This window comes from Solea solea, chromosome 21, assembly GCF_958295425.1.
Source record: "Solea solea chromosome 21, fSolSol10.1, whole genome shotgun sequence".
Classification (NCBI taxonomy): Eukaryota; Metazoa; Chordata; class Actinopteri; order Pleuronectiformes; family Soleidae; genus Solea; species Solea solea.
Genome location: NC_081154.1, coordinates 7,792,000 through 7,810,939, shown reverse-complemented (window position 1 = coordinate 7,810,939; position 18,940 = coordinate 7,792,000). Strand labels below are relative to the sequence as shown.

General features: G+C 40.6%; 1 protein-coding gene across 2 annotated transcripts; it reads left to right on the top strand.

Moving 5' to 3' along the window:
- Positions 1–1,938: 1,938 nt before the first annotated feature.
- grnb (granulin b) lies at positions 1,939–15,979 on the top strand. 2 transcript variants are annotated; one of them, XM_058620225.1, is made up of 17 exons: positions 1,939–2,098; positions 5,349–5,417; positions 6,273–6,413; positions 6,941–7,081; positions 7,369–7,482; positions 7,829–7,970; positions 8,102–8,211; positions 9,295–9,424; positions 9,534–9,625; positions 9,965–10,136; positions 10,632–10,729; positions 11,116–11,352; positions 11,706–11,942; positions 12,596–12,859; positions 12,947–13,180; positions 13,732–13,989; positions 14,348–15,979. In XM_058620225.1, the coding sequence occupies exons 2-17, from the start codon at positions 5,415–5,417 to the stop codon at positions 14,498–14,500; spliced, it is 2,526 nt and encodes an 841-aa protein (XP_058476208.1). In that variant the 5' UTR covers positions 1,939–2,098; positions 5,349–5,414; the 3' UTR covers positions 14,501–15,979. The 2 variants fall into 2 exon arrangements, with proteins under 2 accessions (XP_058476208.1, XP_058476210.1); XM_058620227.1 differs by lacking the exon at positions 1,939–2,098 and adding an exon at positions 5,023–5,113.
- The last annotated feature ends 2,961 nt before the right edge of the window (positions 15,980–18,940 follow it).

Here is an 18,940-nt window from a genome sequence, read left to right as displayed (position 1 = left end):
GTGACGGATTCTTTCATCGGCCCCGAGGCCGAAGTGACAGACACCGACTATGAAGTCGTCCACCATGAAATCTTTGACTATGAAGACTCGGAGCACGAAGACTCGGAGCACGAAGACTCGGACCGTGAAAACTTGCACCATGAAGACTTGGAGCGTGAAAACTCGGTACACGAAGACAGAAAACCACAGGATGAGGTCGAGGAGACCCATTTTCACCAAACCCCCCAGACGCTCAGAACATTTTCGAGCTGCGTGCTCGAGAAGTGGAGAAATACAAAGATAAAGATCATCTCCTTTTTCTCTTGCAACCGGGAAGCTTCGAAAAAGAGAGCTGCTTTCTCGTCGTGCTGCATAAGCTGCGCGAACATCTTTAGGTGGAGGAAGAAGGTTTGTGTCATCTGAGGCTCTCGAGACTCCGTCATGTCTTTCCCTTGGAATCATGTGATGATCAATGTTTCGGTGAGGAAGTCATGACTGAACAATTTCAGATTACAAAGTGAAGAGTATTCACTGTATGTTGAACTCTGAAGCCCTGTAATATAAATAAGTAAATAAATTTATTGTAACCCAGTCCACTTCCTTGTGTCTTGTGTGGTGGACATTTATTTCCCATGATCCTCTGCATTATTTTTTCACTCTTCATTTCTTCCTTTACTTCCTTACATTTCTGAGCAATTTTTTTGAAGCAATTTGACTTTTTGGTAAACATTTGTGTAGGAGCCATATTCTGTGTGCGATGCTTGTTTTTGGCGTCCTCTACAGGGCTTGAGTGCCTTTGTTCTTAATAGAGTTTTGCCAGGTGTGGCTGATTACACAGCAAAAGGTTTTCTACAATGGCTTAGCCAACATTCTGTTTGTTCTGAGTATTAAAAGTCAGTTTTCTTTTATTTTTTTGTTAATCAAATAAACCCAAAAGACCTTCTGCAAACTCAACAAACTTCTGGACATTATATTATTTGTTACCTCACGGACTCAAGCGTTGTAAGAATGTAGTCTGCAGTCAGTCACCAGGTAGAAAACGTTTGCCACTAAAATGGATTTATGAAAAAACCTGGACATGGGAAAGCAGTAACAAAGAAACAATGGATTTCTGTGGCACATGACGAAAGAGCACGAGGCCCAGTAACATCAAGGTGTAAAACAAAGGCTTGAAATGAAGGACATCCGCCACATCCTCCACATCCTCAGCTGGGATCCGAGCTGAAGCTGCAAAGGCAGCTTTACAAACAAGGATTCAAGCACTGAAGCAAAAGCATGCGCTGGAGGACAAGGAGGAGGAATTAAATGTGCAAAAGGAACAATTAAGGAAACAAAGGGAGACACTTGAGTTGCACACTGAATTAGCAGCTGCAACAGCAAAGCTCACTGTGTTTAAAGCTGCAGAGGAACAAATAGACTCAACCTCAATGGAGGATGGCATGAATGCTTATTATGACGACATGATTGACAAGTATGGAATGGACCCTCTTCAAAGTGACACAGTGCAAGAGCCCATTGAGCCCTGTAACCCAAGAACTCTCCTCTTCCCGACAAACCCAAAGTGTGCAGACTACAACACAATCACAGGATGGTGAAAGTACGGATAAACGTAGGCAGTATTCTCCAAAGGCAAAATTATATAACCGGTATTGTTGTTAGAACAACTCTCTTTATTGCCCCAAAAGGACATTGCTATTTTTGATGGTGAAACACCCTGGACTCCTCCACATTATAAGAGAAGAAAATGGCAAACCAAGGGAGCAGTCCTCAGAGGAAACAGTCGTTTTTCGGCAAGCAGTCTCTTTTCGGCACTACACGGGCTGAAATTACAACTTCTATCGCGAGATTTGAATTCCGGGGGTTTGTTGATTTCTCACGCCGCAGTGTACTGTCTCTTTAACAAAACGCACCGCACACACACGCACGCCCCTGCATGGTCACGTGACTGCACCTGTCACGTGATTGTCGTAGAGTCAACAGTTGCACTATTCATCTCGCTTTTTTTCGGAAGTGACTTTATTCTATTCGTTATTCGTGTATGTGTGTAGATGGACTGGAGGCGGATACGGAAGCGGATGACACGGACTGAGTTGGAGAGAAAAGTTGAAGAAGCTACACGGTTTTGTTTTGTTTTTCTCTTATTTTGTTTGTTTGTTTGTTTGTTTGTTTCCGCCGTATCTGAGTGTTTTTTGGCAGTTGGCATAAACTGCTGTGTGACTGGATCGAGAGAAGCCAGGGGGATGACGATGAGGATGAAATGGAGCGTGGTGGCTGGACACCAGTATCTAGTAGAACCAGGACAGGGTCAAAACAAACGTCAAGGCAATAAAAGAGTGTGGAGAGAACACAGTTCAGATGAGGAGCGACGAGTTAACCTTCAAAAAGTAGCCAGGGGAGAATTCAAACTGATTCAAACATTTTAAAAGAAGGATGAGCACATCAGTTTAAGCCCAATCTTGCTGTCACACGAATTAAAAAAGAAGGTATGGGAAGTGTTAAAGGCTAAAATCCTGAGAGATGGAAACTTGTTAACACTTCCTGATAAAGTCTGGAAGATGCATGAGTTTTCCGGTCAGACTCTATATTCCTCCCCCACTTGGATGTTACAGATGTCAGAGATATGGTCACATTGCAGCGGTGTGTAAAGGAAAGCAGAGGTGTCCCAAATGTGGAGGTGAACATAGAATCGAAGAATGCGGAGAAAATGTACAAGAGAAATGTTGTAATTGTGGTGGAAACCACAAGGTGACATATGGGAGGTGTGAAATCAGGAGGAGGGCTGTGGAAATCGGAAATGTAAAAGCAACAAACAACATAAGCTATGCAGAAGCAGCTAAACGAGTACAGGGATATAAAAGAAGGAATGTAAACGACAGAATGAATCAATTCCAGGCATCAGGGATAGGCCAAGCTGAGAAGAAAGACAAAGAAGAAGCTCTTAATATAGATACATTGATATTATTCATTCCCTATGTCATTAATTGCACTGATCAAGCCAAGCACAAAACGGAGAAAATGAAAAATAATCGTGAAGGGAGCAGATAAGTTTTTGGGGATAAAAAACATGTGCTGGGAAGACATCAATAAAAAACTGGAAATGGAAGGGAAACTTGGAAACTTAGGGGACAGAACAACAAACTGATTGTCATACAATGGAATGCCAGGAGTTTAATTACTAATGGACAGGAATGTAAACGATTCATTGACAAGTATTCAGATAAGCCAGATATTATATGCATACAAGAGACATGGTTAAAACCTCAACTAGAATTTGTAATTAGAGGTTATGAGGGTATCTGTAGAGACAGAGGCGCAGGCAGTGGAGAGGGATGTGCAATATTTGTAAAACAAGGAATATAATATAGCATATTAGGTAAAGGAAGGGAGTTGGAATATATAGCAATTGAAGTATGGACAAGAACAGGAAACATAGGAGTGGTACATTTTTACAATCCATGTAATAAACTTTCAGTAGAAGCAATGGATGAATTTAATGGGTACATTGAGGGAGAAATTATATGTTTTGGAGATTTTAATGCCCATAGTACACTGTGGGGTAGTAAAAATGATGATAATGGGATAGTGATTGAAGAGATAATGGATGGGAAAAACCTGGTATGTCTAAATCATGGAAGAAGCACAAGAATTAATATCAGATCAGGCACAGAGTCAGTGTTAGATCTTACACTGGTGTCAGACTCTCTAGCAGGTGTGTGTTCATGGGAAGTGATCAGAGAAACAACAATATGAAGCGATCATTACCCCATAGAGACAAAAATAGGGATGGACTTGAGTCAGAGATGGTCTTTTAACAAAGCAGACTGTTAAAAATGTAAATATATTACTAATAAAGAAATGCAAGCAATACATGTTAACAGAAGTGTGGATGAGTTAAATGAGTCTGTGTGTAAAACTATTATAGAGGCGGCAAATCATACAATTAAAAAGAAGGAAGGAAAGAATACAATGAGAATTGTACCTTGGTGGTCAGAGGAATGTGATAAAGTTATTAAAGAGAGAAATAAGTCTTTCAAAAAGTTGAAAAAAAAACATAACTTTCAAAATCTTATTGATTATAAAAGGATGCAAGCAACTGTGAGAAGAACCATAAAAGATGCAAAGAAATAACATTGGAGATTATTTTGTAACTCAATTGGAAGGGAAACAAGAATCGATCACATCTGGAAAATGATCAAAAGAATGAATGGGATTAAGGCAGAATATGGATAGCCAGTTTTAACTGAAGGGGAAATAACAGCAACTACGAATGAAGAGCAAGCAGAAATGCTAGCAAAGACCTTTGTTAAAGTACACAGCTCAGACAATATCCCTGAAGAAGGGAAAAGAGGGAGACAAAATACTATAGCAGAAAATAAAGAATTTCTACAACAGGAAGAAAACATAAATGATTTATTAAACGAGGCTTTTACAATGACAGGATTAAACCAAGATCCAGTCAGCACCAGGTAAAGATCAAATTTGTTATATAATGATTCATAATCTTAGTGAGCCATCAAAAAGGAAATTATTAGAACTATATAATAAAGTCTGGGAGAGTGGGAAATTGCCACATAGCTGGAAAGAAGCTGTTATAATAGCGATACCTAAACCAGGAAAGAATAAAACTAACCCTGAAAACTATAGGCCAATCACCCTAACATCCAACATCTGTAAAATAATGGAAAACAATGATGAATGAAAGACTAACTTATTATATAGAAAGTAAAGGTTATATAACTAAATACCAGAGTGGCTTTAGGAAAGGAAGATGTACTATGAATCCAGTAATCTGCTTAGACATAATAATATAGATCTAGCAATAAAATTAAGCATCATTAAACAAAAACTAAAGGAGAGATGGCAAAAACAACAAGGTTGTTGGTCTTTTGTGTTTTGTAGTGTGTATATCTGTATATATATATATATAATATATATATATATACAATTGTTTTTTCGGTTTATTTATTTATTTTTTCACTTTTTAACATTTCCATCCACACTCCATACCAGATGGTGGCGGTAATGCACTAAATCGTTGTTTGCCAACCGCCATTAACCCTCAGAAAAGAAGAAGCAAGTGTATGTGTATGTGTGTGTATGTTATAGTTTGGACTCAAAGCAGCGAAACTACCGGGTGAGAAAATGGTTTTACACAGAAAAACAAACAGGAAAGTCATGCAAACACGGTGGCTTTATTGTTAGCCAGCGCTCATGCTAAGCTAACTTACCTTATTCCTTTTCGTTGAGCTGCGCTTTTAGCTTGTGACAGATTTGCGTGTAATTCTGTTTTCATCTATTGCCGTGTATTGTTCTCTCATAGTGTTGTGGTGACTAACGCTTTTGTTTGTTTGTTTGTTTGTTTGTTTTAGGCTGTGAAAGGAGCATGCAGCACAACGCTCTTTAGTAATAAACAAGTCAGCTCTCCTCAAGATAAAATGGTAACGTAGACTCACAACAAGGACAATATGAAGCACATATATCGAATTTAGTTACAATGCTTCTCTTCACTTCACAGTAAATATTATATGTATGTATGTGTGTATGGATTAGATTAGATTGGATTAGATTATATTAGACTTTATTGATCTCACACTGGGGAAATTCACATGTTGCAGCAGTTAAAGGACAGAGAATAAAATAGAGCAAAATAGAATGAATTTTAGAGCTGAAACGATTAATTGATGAATCGATTATTAATCAATTACTAAATTAATCGACAACTATTTTGATAATCGATTAATTGGTTTGAAGCTTTTTTCATGATTATAACAAGATTTCCGATTGTTTAAGCTTCTTAAATGTGAATATTTTCTTCATTTCTTTGCTCTGGATAACAAAGAAATCATTAAAAGTTAATCATTTTGGTGTGTGGACAAAACAAGACATTTGAGAACATGCTTGGGCCAATAACCGATACCAGCACTGATTCGCATTGTGTTAGCACAAAAAAATACCCAAGCGTTCATATGAATCTATAGAAAGCTAGATGAGTGAAAACTCAATTCACAGGATTGTACTTTCTAAACAACAATGCCAGCGTTGGTCTGCAGCACTGAACACACATACAGGGGGTTATGAACTTTACAACAACTATCTGTGTTTGTTTTGTACATTCTCCCTGTGTTATCGAACAATTTAATGATTTCTCAAGTTACAACACACAAAAGCACACAAACCAAGGAAGATAAGATTCCTTTTTTGACCATACTTGACAAAATTTCTTTGTATGTCGTCAGATTACATTTCGTCATGCTACATTACTCAAAGCCTTCTCGCCTCCCTGTTGTGCTTAGGTGCTTCAGATGGGGATCTTGGTCTTGGCTCTGCTGGGCCTGAGCACAGCACTGGTCTGTCCTGATGGAGGCATGTGTGAGGACAAAAACACCTGTTGCAAGAACACTGAGGGAGGATATGGATGCTGTCCTCTACCACATGTGAGCTGGTGTCTGTATGAGGATTTATTACTTTTAGCTGTGTGTAGTGCACATCTGTGCTGCTGACACGTTTGTTCTGGAAGTCATTTGCCATCAGAAATTCTTTAGAAAGCAGACGCACTGCTGAGGTCAAGTAACTGCAGTTTATCAAGTCCTACAGTCAAAGCAAAAATAAAATGTACTACTTTTTATCAGAAGTAGCAGCAGACTTTAGTCATTAGGTCAATACATGCATTAAGGCTTTTTAGAAACTTTTAAAGGTTAGGTTAGATTACACATTATTGATTCCCTCACTGGGAAATTGCATTTGTTACAGAAGCAAAGGGTCAGAGGTAGGGACGGCACAATACAGTTTTTTGTCTCCGATACCAATATTGATATCCCAACCCCGATAGCCATTTCAAGCTATTGTCCAAAATATTAAAGAAATATCTGTCATGTGAAAAGGATTTGATCTTGTTTTTTTATTCTTTTTTACTATCTTTAATTTGAAAAGCTGATCATTTCCTGTTGGATTCCATCTGTAGGCTGAGTGTTGTTCAGACCACCTCCACTGCTGCTATGAAGGGACCCTGTGTGATCTGGTCCATGAGAAGTGTGTTAATAAGACAGTTTCACTGCCCTGGATGCGCCGGATTCCTCCCAGACAGGCTTTGCCAGTCAGTCAGGTAATTCTAGTGCTGTTCACTGGGTAATATTTGTCTTTTTCAGTAACTTTCATGGATAATTTAATTGAATTTATGTTTGTTCAACCAAATAAACTACTTGTAAATATTAAAATGTCTCTTTTAAGAGATGCCCGGTCTAAACGACAGTTGGAAAATGACTAACTAGAGTTTTTAATTTTTCTGTAGATTGACTAATCATATCAGGCCTAGACTTCATAATTTGCATTTTGGTTTTGTTTTGTTTATGTGTATTGATATTTATGGTCCTTGGTGTGTGATTGCTCCAGCTCAGTGCAAGTGTAAAGGTGGTCGTTTGTCCCGGCGAGGAGGCTTCGTGTCCAGATAACACCACTTGCTGTTCGCTTCCTGGTGAAGGTTGGGGCTGCTGTCCATTACCCAAGGTGATACACATGAGCGCGCACACACACACACACACACACATCCACATACAAAAAACACTGGCCACTGCTAAACACTTAACACAGTGAAGCATATGTCCCCTTGTCTGCTTCTAACGCTGCTCGTGTGTCTCCTCTACAAAACACATGTTGAAGTTCGATGAATTTAGAGTCCAGTTCCTTGGTAATTTCACATTTGTTTATATGTGTGTCACTTGTTTATTTCACATAATAATAGTTCTGTTTTTATTTCAAAATCAGACCATTATATTTGCCACAACATCTTTCTGGAATCTGTGTCCTTGACTGAGGAGTTCCCCCACTGTTAATGTTCTTTTGCTCTCTGCAGGCAGTATGCTGTGAGGATAAGCGCCACTGTTGTCCTGAGGGAACAACGTGTGACACCACTCAGGGAATGTGTGTTTCTGCTTCACTAGAGTCCTTCCCCATGCTGGAAAACCTGCCTGCCACACTGAAGGAGACTATTCCAGGTGGGAAAAAAATCATCAAAATAAAAGCAACTAGCATCCATGTTTTTCTCTATAAGCACACACTGGTGATGCTGCACTAGTAACGAGCAAATGATATACATATTTCTCTGTTTTTTTTTGTGTTTGCGCAGCTCAGAATGTCGGTTCAGTGACGTGTCCTGGTGGGAAAAGCAGCTGTCCAGACAGTTACACCTGTTGCCTGTTAACCAGTGGAGACTATGGCTGCTGCCCTTACCCAGAGGTAAACGTGTCTCTGGTGATGCAGGAGCATGAGAGATTCAAGCTATGACTCAGTTTTGATTAATGTCTGATGGTTTGTGCTCAGCAAACAGGGAAACCACACCTTGCCGGAAGGTGCAACCGCCACTTTCTCACATTTTTGCGTCAGTTTGATCATTTGATTACTTTTAATATACCTTACAAAGAGCATATGGTTTTTGTCAAACAAATGGTATACATAATGTCTGGAAATCTCTCCATGAACTGACAGTACCAAGTCGATTGTTGTCAGTGCTTTGAATCGAAATCTGTCAGCAAACACTTCATCAATAACAGAAATTAATAGTGAATAAGTGTAATAGTGACTCTTGGTTGATAGAGTATGTGACGGAGAATCAATTTACAAATGAATGTGATTGTAAGTGTAATACTCGGGCCACAAAAAACAAAATTAGATCTGGAGCATGTAAACAGACTCAAAAGCACAAATCCAACAGCTCTCTAGGGGGTGTTTGTGTGCAGTGTGACAAATACGCATAATTTTTATGGTTCTGGGAATTACTGAATGTCGATCTAACAGGATTTAAAGCAACAGTAACTTTGTGTGTGTTTGTGTGTGTTGTTTTTTTTATCTGATTCATGGTGCATTTGTCGTTTCTGGAGCAGAAAATGTTCTTGAAACGTTACAGTTATGGTTATCAGGTAAAGGTGGCTACAGAAAGATACCACATGTAATTCACTTCGCAGGCTATGCATGGGAAGGGATTGCCTTCTTAACCCTGGCACTGATTATCTTTAATACTGAACATGAAATGAACACTTTACAAAATAATAAACACAAGATTATATCTTGATGATTAGAATACCTGATTTGCTCACTTGGCAAAAGGGATGTATATCAATCAGTAGTGTATTTTTTCATAGTTTTACTCATTTGTGTGAGATTTACAACAAAACCCAGCGTAACTGTTACACATGATCTCACATTTTATTCAAACAAATCAGTCTGACCATGCGCCACCTGATAAAAAGCAGGAAATAAACAAGTGGAGCAGTGATGTGCAGATACAGTATACTAACTGAATGCTTGAATGCTAATCTGCAGGCCATGTGCTGCAGCGACCATCTCCACTGTTGCCCCAGCCACACAGTGTGCGACCTGGACCATGGCATCTGCAGGACTGCTCAGTCAAGCGTGCCGCTGTTGAAGAAGATCCCCGCTGTCCCCAATGACGGTAAGCAGCTGTTGCTACTTTATCTCTTCATGTACATTTGAGCATTTCAGGAATAATAAAAGCTACTTCAAAAAAGAAGATAATAAACCGTTGTATGCTTTCCTGTCAGTCATGTGTCCAGACAAGGCAGCGTCATGTCCTGATCGGACTACATGCTGCCCGATGACCAATGGCTCGTATGGATGCTGTCCAATGCCTAATGTGAGTAAGGGACACTTGTTTGTAATCTTTTAAGAAGGGTTGCCAGTTACTGCGTGGCTGTTTCAGGTTTGTCTGACCTATTTAATAAAGTTTTCTGATTAGTTTTTGGTGTGATCTGATGGAAAGAAAGGGAACGTTCAATGATTCAGTTCAGAATCATCATCCTATTTTTTATTTTTGACAGTTAACAGTTGTGATGTACTTTTAATTTATTTCATTTTATTTAAGATTAGAAAGATATTAGAAGATCTCATTATGTTGGTCATTTTAAAAATCTGTAGATTCTGAGTCGAGAGTCAAGAATTCCCTCTGAATATAAGTTTTCCTGTCCTTGTCCAGGCCGTCTGTTGTTCAGATCTCATACACTGCTGTCCTGAGGGCACACAGTGCGACCTGTTCCACATCACCTGTGTGATGACTGAGAGAGACACCACTGTGGCCTCTGAGGTCCCTGCTGCTGCTGCTGCTGCTGCTGCTGCTGTGACGGAGCTGGTGATGGCACAGAAAAAAGGTGGGAGTGGAGCATTTAAGCTGTTCAGATGCTGAAGTGTATGAGGCCCACGTTTCACCCCAGACTCATCACAGAATCAGCGGTTAAGGGTCACATTGGGGGGTTTACAGTGGGATCATGGTGGAGAAAGCTATGTGAAGAGATGCCCCATCCACGTTGAAAACATAGACTGCATGCACTTTGTTCTCTATCTTGTGAATACATAGAGAAATCCTGCACTTGGACAGATTTCGCGATGTATCGCTATATGATTGTCTCGCAACATATTGATTATGACAAAATTGTTGTATCGCGATATTATTGGTATCATGGACCATGTATCGTGTGATGTACCCTGTGATTCTTGACCTGCTGATCGTCATGAAAATGAAGATGTCCAGTGCTGCCATTAGTTTGCCAAAAAAATAATAATAAAGATACATGGCTTTTTTTTTTTTATTTGCATTACTGCAGTTTATACAGAGGCTGGTAATGTTTCTGCTTCTCTTCTCTCAGTCGGCTCTGTTCCCTGCAATGACTCTGTGGCCTGTGCTGAAGGAAACACTTGCTGTAAAAGGGCGGATGGAGAATGGGCCTGTTGTCCTTTATCTAAGGTACCGGCGTTCTGCTTTGTATGAATCAGACGGACATGTAGGCTGTCATTTTACATTAATTACATTAATGCACAGTTGCTTAACCCTAATTTTGTCCTTAAGCTGTCGCTGACAGAAGGACGGACAGTCCTTCTCTCACTTGAAGGACTGTCCGTTTTATTTATTTAATTTAATTTGTGAAAGCAAAGAAATGTCACTGGACCCTGAATTGTCCCTGAGGGCTGTGACAGCAGTGTGTGTGTGTGTGTGACAAAGTGCTGAACCTAGACGTGTGAAATGGCAGAACTAAAGGGTTAAGCACTTTGTGGAGTCTTCAAGAATATAAGATGGCAGTGACTTGATAGACTGACACCATTTACCATTTTTGCCTCCCCCCCCCTCCACAGGCCGTGTGTTGCGAGGACCACGAGCATTGCTGTCCCCACGGCACCATTTGTAACCTGGCAGCCTCCACGTGCGACGACCCGGCACGCAACAGCGCCGTGACGCCGTGGCTTCACAACGTGCCCGTCTTCCCTTTACTGGCCGACAACAACAAGTGTGACCCGTCCACATCGTGCCCTGGAGACGCCACGTGCTGCAGGACGACAAGTGGGGACTGGGCCTGTTGTCCTCTGCCTGAGGTGATGAGATAATTCTGCTTTTCATAGTAAACGGAACAAAACGTGCATGGAATCAGAAGGGGTGACAAATAATTCTGTGTTTTCTTATCAATATGTATCTGTTTTGGTTTTGTTTTGTTTTTCTAAAAGCTTAAATAGAAGGAAATACAACCAGTATGCACAGCATGACTGATAGATTGAAAGAACACTTTCTTTTCCTGGTTTCCTCTGGAATATGATGTGTCATTTGTATCAAAAAAGTGACTTCAATTTTTCCTCTGAATTGTTATTAAACCAAATCAAATCACAAAGTACCCAGAAAAAGCCAGTAAACCCACAGTCACAACATGAATTCTTTTGTGCACCTTTTTCAGGCCGTGTGCTGTGACGACCACATCCACTGCTGCCCTCACGCCACCGTCTGCAACCTGGAGGCTGAGACCTGTGACGACGTGTCGGGCTCTTTACCGTCCCGTCCCTGGGCGGAGAAGGTGTCCGCTCTGACCTCGGAGGTCCGGAGTGAGAAATGCGACGAGCAAACCATGTGTCCGAGAGGCACCACCTGCTGTAAGAGAAACTCTGGAGAGTGGGCCTGCTGCCCTTTACCTCAGGTCAGCGTCTTCCTCCTCCATGTTGAGCTAGTGCATGTTTTATTGCTGTGAGCGTGTTCTTGATCAGTGAATTGCAAAACCGTTTTTTTTCTTTCTGTGCACAAAAACTGAATCTACAATGACATCAGTGATTGAAGTGGCCACCGCTGGCTTTGTTATACACAGAAAATTGACTTCTACAGGCAAACATTAGTGGTATTTAGCACATTTTTCAAAGGAATCTTTGGTATGTTAGGCTTCTTTCAGCACTTCCTAGAGTTCTTCTTAAGATCTGTGTTTTTGTTTCATTCTCTCTCCATGTGATTTCACACTGCTTCTATAATATTTATGTCTGCAGACCAGTCCGTGACTTACTTACTTACTGTTTCATCAGCTGTTTTTCCTCTCCAACTCATGGTGGTCTAAACTAACAACTAGCACAGTAATATCTAAATGTCTAAGTCTGATTAATGTGATCTATATTTGTTTTTTACTTTATTTAAGTATTGTTAATTTATCTGTTTTATGTGTCAAAGAAGATGTAGGAAAACTTAAAACTGGAGAACAGGAAGTAACAGCACAGTATCTCTTGCATCTGTCGAACAGAGAGTCTGTTGTTTTGTCTGTTGTTTTCAGTCGGTATAAAACAATCTATTCAACCCTCTTCTCTGCAGGCCGTGTGCTGTAACGACCACGAGCACTGCTGCCCCAAAAGCTTCACGTGTAACGTGGCGAAGCAGACGTGTGACAGGCCCGGGGGCGTGAGTCTGCCCTGGCTGCAGAAGATACCGACCCTGCCGAGTGACCCCGTCCGGGCCGTTTCCAGCTCGGCTCGGCTTTCCAAGAACATGTGTGATTCCTCCACCAGCTGCCCCCGCGGTACGACCTGCTGCTTCATGGACGGGACCCGAAAGTGGGGCTGCTGCCCTCTGCCAAACGTAAAAGCGCGCGATGATTTCACAAACGCACACCGATAGGAAAAACCGATCGGGATCACGTCAGACTTATCTCTGTTGTCCCTACAGGCCGTCTGCTGCAGCAACGGAAACCACTGCTGCCCCTTTGGTCACACCTGTGAACCTCACCGGTCGTCCTGCTCCAGAGGTCCGCGCGTTATTCCCTGGTTCACCAAACTCGCCGCGGTCACTGAGCCCAGCGTCGTGACCGATGTCAAGTGTGATGACAAAAGCAGCTGTGCTTCAGGGACGACCTGCTGTAAACTGCCGACGGGAGAGTGGGGCTGCTGCCCTCTGGTCAAGGTGCGTATGCCCGTCGCTGACTTCAATATCTGGTCATTTGATGCAAGATCAAAATGAAGCGTCTGAGGATAAGGATTTTGTCTTATTTAGATAGTCAGATAGTTAAGTTAGTCAGTATTTTTTTGAAGATATTGTTTGTATTTTGTCTTATTCCTCACTGGGATAGTATCAAAACTTAAAAAATATCATCATCATCATGTTATTGGAATAAATAAAGTATAAAATGGGCTTGAATCTCACACAAGTTAATTCTTTCTTGTTCATATCCTCATTGTAACTGATCTTTGATTCTGGGATGAAGTGTCAAGTAAATAATATATTAATGAGAATTAAATGGGTTTCCACTATTAGAATTGAGTGGAAACATGGAACTTTATTCTCCTCTTTTAATGTATTCATTCTTTTTATTGAAACATTTGATCTGCACCATTTGCGCCATCTCGAAGAATTATTTATTAAGTATGCACTTTTGAACACGTTGTTCATTACTTTATGTACCATTGTATGTGCTGATGTCAGCTCATCGGTTCTTCCTCTCCTCTCCTCTCCAGGCAGTCTGTTGTGCGGACCACGAGCACTGTTGTCCTCAGGGATACACCTGCAACATGGAGACGGGAACATGCGAGAAGAAAAACTACGGCGGGTTAACGCACGCCGTACCTCAGGTCCGAGTGGCGCGGCCCGAGCCGGCGGCCTCGGAGGAAGAGGCGGGCGTACCGTGTGACGGCACGGGAGAATTTCACTGCTCCGAGCACGACACGTGCTGTAAGGCGTCTGCCTCAGAGTGGGCCTGCTGCCCCTCACCAAAGGTACATACACACACGCACGCACAGTCTTTTAAACCTCATTTAATGCTTCATAAAATATACAGTACATAGTGTAATGTGGCAGTCGCAGCCCATACGTTCCTTCTTTATGATTTTCTTGATGATGGAACATCGTGTTGTGTCCGTCCTCGCTCGTCTCCAACATCTCTAACATCTCCAAAATGTTTACCTTTCACTTATTTTAAAGAACTTGTACAGATTTAGCACTTAGCAGTTAGCCTTTCCTACTGTGGAAAGCTGTAGTGTTGTCCCTCATCACTGACTCCACAAACTCTTATCCCCAGCAACAAACCACGTAAGGGGTAAATACAAAAAAGGTGTGTTTTTGTCTCTTTGTCAGGCCGTCTGCTGCTCGGACTCAAAGCACTGCTGCCCCGCAGGATACACCTGCGACCTGAAGGGTGGAGGTTGCACCGTGAAGAGCACGCAATCGCTGACCTGGGACACGTTCTTTGGGGACAGAAAGAGAGACTTTCTCCCTCGCGGACTTTAATCCCATTAAGACGCACAATGACCTTCAGACTCCAGAATCCCGTAACATCTACAGCTCCTGAGGGCATTTTCCTGTTCTGAGGTAATTTTTTTTGGGGTCGCGGGCGTCGTAGAAACATTTGGTTGCCGTTACATACTTTTCACATTTCAATCTGGACAAAAAGCTCATGCTCAATGATTAGAAACTATCTAAAGATTATAGGGAGGTGAAAGACAAAACCGTGCACTATTTTGCAATGTTTCTGTTCAACTTAAATGTGATTTTATTCAACATTTATTTATCTACAAACCCATGAAAAGACTACATCGCAAATGTCTTATTGGTGTGACGTGTTCTATTAATAGTAATTGTGTTTTCACATATGATTTAAGTTCTGCTTTATCCTCTAAACATACAAACAAGCTCTGCTGTCAAGAAGAGTGGCGATATTTAAGCACAAAACCCAGAAATCTCTTTACTAATGGAGGGAAAAGCCCCACACACTCTTTAGCAGCACTTGGATGGATACCTTATTTCTTACCTTATTAAACAAGTTCAAAAAATGTCATTTGCTGTTTTTTTTAGCTACAAGGATGTGGTGATATTTGGTTCAACAGTCATGTGATACTGCATGTCACGCGTCTTTTCATGGTGATTCTGTGAAGGAAAAAATATCGAGTAGCACCAGAACAGAAGCACTGACAAGCCCTAGTCCACACTCTATTTGCCCTGTGCTGTTCCATTCCTCTACGTCAAAGAGACCTGAATGTATTTTCTGCCTTACTTTGGGCACAATGAGCTACAAATTACTGCATTTTATTTAATAGAAGTGTTTTGTTGTTGTTGTTGTTGTTGTTGTTGTTGTTGTTGTTTTCTTGTCCCCACTGATTGAGGAAGCACACCAGCATTTCTCCGTTTATTTGCCTCAAGGTGTGAACTAGTATAATTCTACATATAGGGGCAAGTTAAGTTAAGTTAAGTCGTGCAACTGTGACTTTGACGTGTTGATTTCATAATTCTTTTTTTTTAAGGTACAGGAGTTTAGAGAATCTGTGCATTATCAAGTTGATATAAACCCAATTGCACAATATTTAAATTGTAATAAATGGTTTCCTACAGTTTATTACAATCATGTTTTTGGTAAAAACAAACAATGGCAGATCATACAAGTGTGTGCCTTTTATTGTTTGATTCTAAAGGTTGCGATGAGAACAATGTGCTTTTCTCTCTTCTTTTTTTTTTTGTGGCGTGAAAACATAATCATGGTCCAGAAAAAGTTAGAAAACGGATTCCGAGACGATGCTTTTCCCCTGGTTCACAACATACACGAGCATGAATTCCTACCAGTGACGGAAAATTCCATTTAAGCCCTTTTCCTCCTTCCTCACTTTGAGAGATTGATGTTGATTTATCTTTTACATACGTTGTAATTATCTGACTGTCCAGAATCTAGATGACAAAATAAAGTGTATTCAGAGGAATAAACTCATCAAGCCGTGACTGCTGTGTCGCTTTTTTCCCCCCTTTGCTTTAAAGTTTAGCCACATTTATTAGTGCACATAACTCTTTTCTTCCAAGGTTGTTGGAGAACCGATGTCTAGTTTGTCTGTTGTTGGCTACTGCAAAAGACAAAGTGGTCCAAAATGGTGGCCTCTGTAGAGCTGAACAGGTTTCTGATATAAACTTAGAATATAAACTTACATTCAAGTGATTGTACACTTATAATAAAAGTTTTATTTTTGAATGAAACACTGGCACTGGCCCTTTAAGCTACATGCAGCTTTAGGGGCGTGGTTTCTTACTTGTAGACACTTCAAGAAAAAAAAAAAAATTTTCTTTGTTTTCTTCATGTTTTAAGAGTTGATTATGTCTGTGTGGAGATTCAATATGATAATTAAAGTTGTCGAGGTCATCTTTGAAGTTGAATCAGTCAACACGACGGGCCCACACACTTCCTCTGACCTTTACCCCGCGTATCCTCTTACTCTCACCCCCGCCTTCGTCGTCCTCGTCATCAGAAAATTGTTATGACGACCAGAGTAAACAGGACAGCTGGAGGGAGAAGAGGATTGAGGGTGTGTGTGTGTGTGTGTGTGTGTGTGTGTGTGTGTGTGTGTGTGTGTGTGTGTGTGTGTGTGTGTGTGTGTGTGTGTGTGTGTGTGTGTGTGTGTGTGTGTGTGTGTGTGTGTGTGTGTGTGTGTGTGTGTGTGTGTGTGTGTGTGTGTGTGTGTGTGTGTGTGTGTGTGTGTGTGTGTGTGTGTGTGTGTGTGTGTGTCCCACTTCACTTTCCTGTCAGCTTGGGCAACAGTGCCAACCTGATAGCTGAGCTTTATTACATCATCTGCCCTCTAGTGGCTAAAAAAAACCCCACACACATACATTGGAGGCTCTTCTGCTTGAGTGGAAAACAAAGGGAAGCAAATGGCGTTCAAGCTCAAAAATTAGGTCACACAGAGGCCTCTGCTGTGTGTGTGTGTGTGTGTTGTTCAAAAACTGGCTGTTTTTGAACGTAACTGGGAACTCATTTTAATCATCATTGAATGTCCGGTTTTAAAAGAGTTGATAAAAAAGAATAATTATGTGAATTGATATTTATTTTGTAGGTTCAGTTTTTCCTCCATGTCATTATAAAGCTTGAATCATTCAAAAAAACTGACCCATGGTGCGGTACCATTGTCTCCCGACAATAATATATAGAATACACCAAAATGTAATTATTATTTTGGAGCCACAAAACCTATTTCGCCCATGAAATGAAGACAACATCATGTAATACATTTATAAACAAACTATAGTTTGTTGCGTTTATGAAATTTAAGAAGTACCTGAAGAAAACTGCTGTTTTTACCTGGGAAACAACACTGGCACATGTTGGCCTACCTCTCTGTTTCCATCTTAGGGGGGCGCTATAGAGCCCTTGAGCAACACACGGGTCCGGCACTATGCCAATATCGCATTTTCGCCAGACCTGACCTCCGTGAAAAGTGTTTTCATGCACGTTAACCCCCTCAAAAATGACGGCAAAGCCACAAAATAATAATAATAATAATAATAATAGCCATTCTGCTCACTAACGTTCGTGCTCGGGCCCTAATAATAAAAGAACTATAGGGAGCCACTGCAGAGGGGTCACAGGGATCTAGAGCCACAGGTTTCCTTAACCTGTTCCAGGTCAAAAAACTAATTATTCATCATGTTTACTGTAATAACTGCTGATGGTTCATCCAACAACCTGCCCGTCACCCGTTTTTCCACAATCGTGCCGATTTATCAATATTTTTAGACGTGAAGAAGTGCCACAGCCTCACTGAGGCTTGTCGGGTCTATGTTTAGCAGAGTTCACCCCCCAACAGCAGCGAGGACCCAAGTGACAAAAACCCCATTTGACGTGAGACTAAACTTTCTCCTCAGCCTCACTATTGGTCCATCGCTGAGCCCATTCAGATGTTGCCAGGGAGAGAGACCCTCCACCCAAATTACAACACACACTCCCTCCTCTGGTATTTTGTTAATTCCCACAGGACAGATTCCGGTCATGTCTGCTGTATGTGGGACAACAGATGTGTCGGTTGATGAAATTATTTTTATGACAAATTGCCTGAATATGAATCGTGAAAACTTTGAGACTTTCTAATAAATATTAGTGGTTAAAATATTGCATTTGTTAATAATACACTAAAACAGCTTCTTATTTATGTCTAAATTGGCTTCATGCTGACCATGACATGTATGCTTAATTATAATTTATTTGATGTTTTTGTATGTACAACGCTTTTAGTATAATTAATGAGATAACACATAATGTGACTTAATATTCAAATGAACACAGTTGTATTTTTGTCACAGTTACGTGCTGTAGTCGTTAATATCAAGTGTCTTTGACCGTAAATCTTAAATTAAAAATAAAGTGTATTGCTAATACAGTAAATTTAAAAGGATTTGTGTACATAAGTTATAAATACGTTTGTTTTTGATGTATTTTATTATTATTATTATTATAAGCAGAGCAGGAAAGTACTGCTAAAGGGAAATATTACACTTTTTTTTTACTATACATTTGCAATGACGTGGCTGCTGTACGTGTAGTTAGTTAAAGTCTCGATTTAACTCTGAATATTTTGTCTAATGTTTCGTCTTGACCATGTAAAGTTTGTGCGAAACTGTCGCTGCAGCTGCTTCACTAACAGATTCTTTTTTATTTTTTTAAATGCAGGACTGGCAGTTTAAAAACGAGGGCCAGAAGCTGATTTTCCATTGTCCACATTCATGCGTCTTGCCTGATGTCCTGATTTCAGTAGAATAGCACTTACAGGTCTGTAGTCACATGTATCTTGAATAGTAGTGAATAATGTTGACTAGATTTATAACGCTAAAAGAGAGGGAGCCACATACAAATGAGGGGCTGAGCCCCCTCTGGCGTCTGTGTTTATTTATTTTACTGGCGAGGTAACTTGATCAGCG

Bases quoted from the DNA above. Each gene is read 5' to 3' on its own strand.
- grnb (XM_058620225.1), top strand. The intron at 10,730-11,115 runs GTACCGGCGTTC...CCCCCTCCACAG, and splicing joins CCTGTTGTCCTTTATCTAAG to GCCGTGTGTTGCGAGGACCA. The intron at 13,990-14,347 runs GTACATACACAC...TCTCTTTGTCAG, and splicing joins CCTGCTGCCCCTCACCAAAG to GCCGTCTGCTGCTCGGACTC.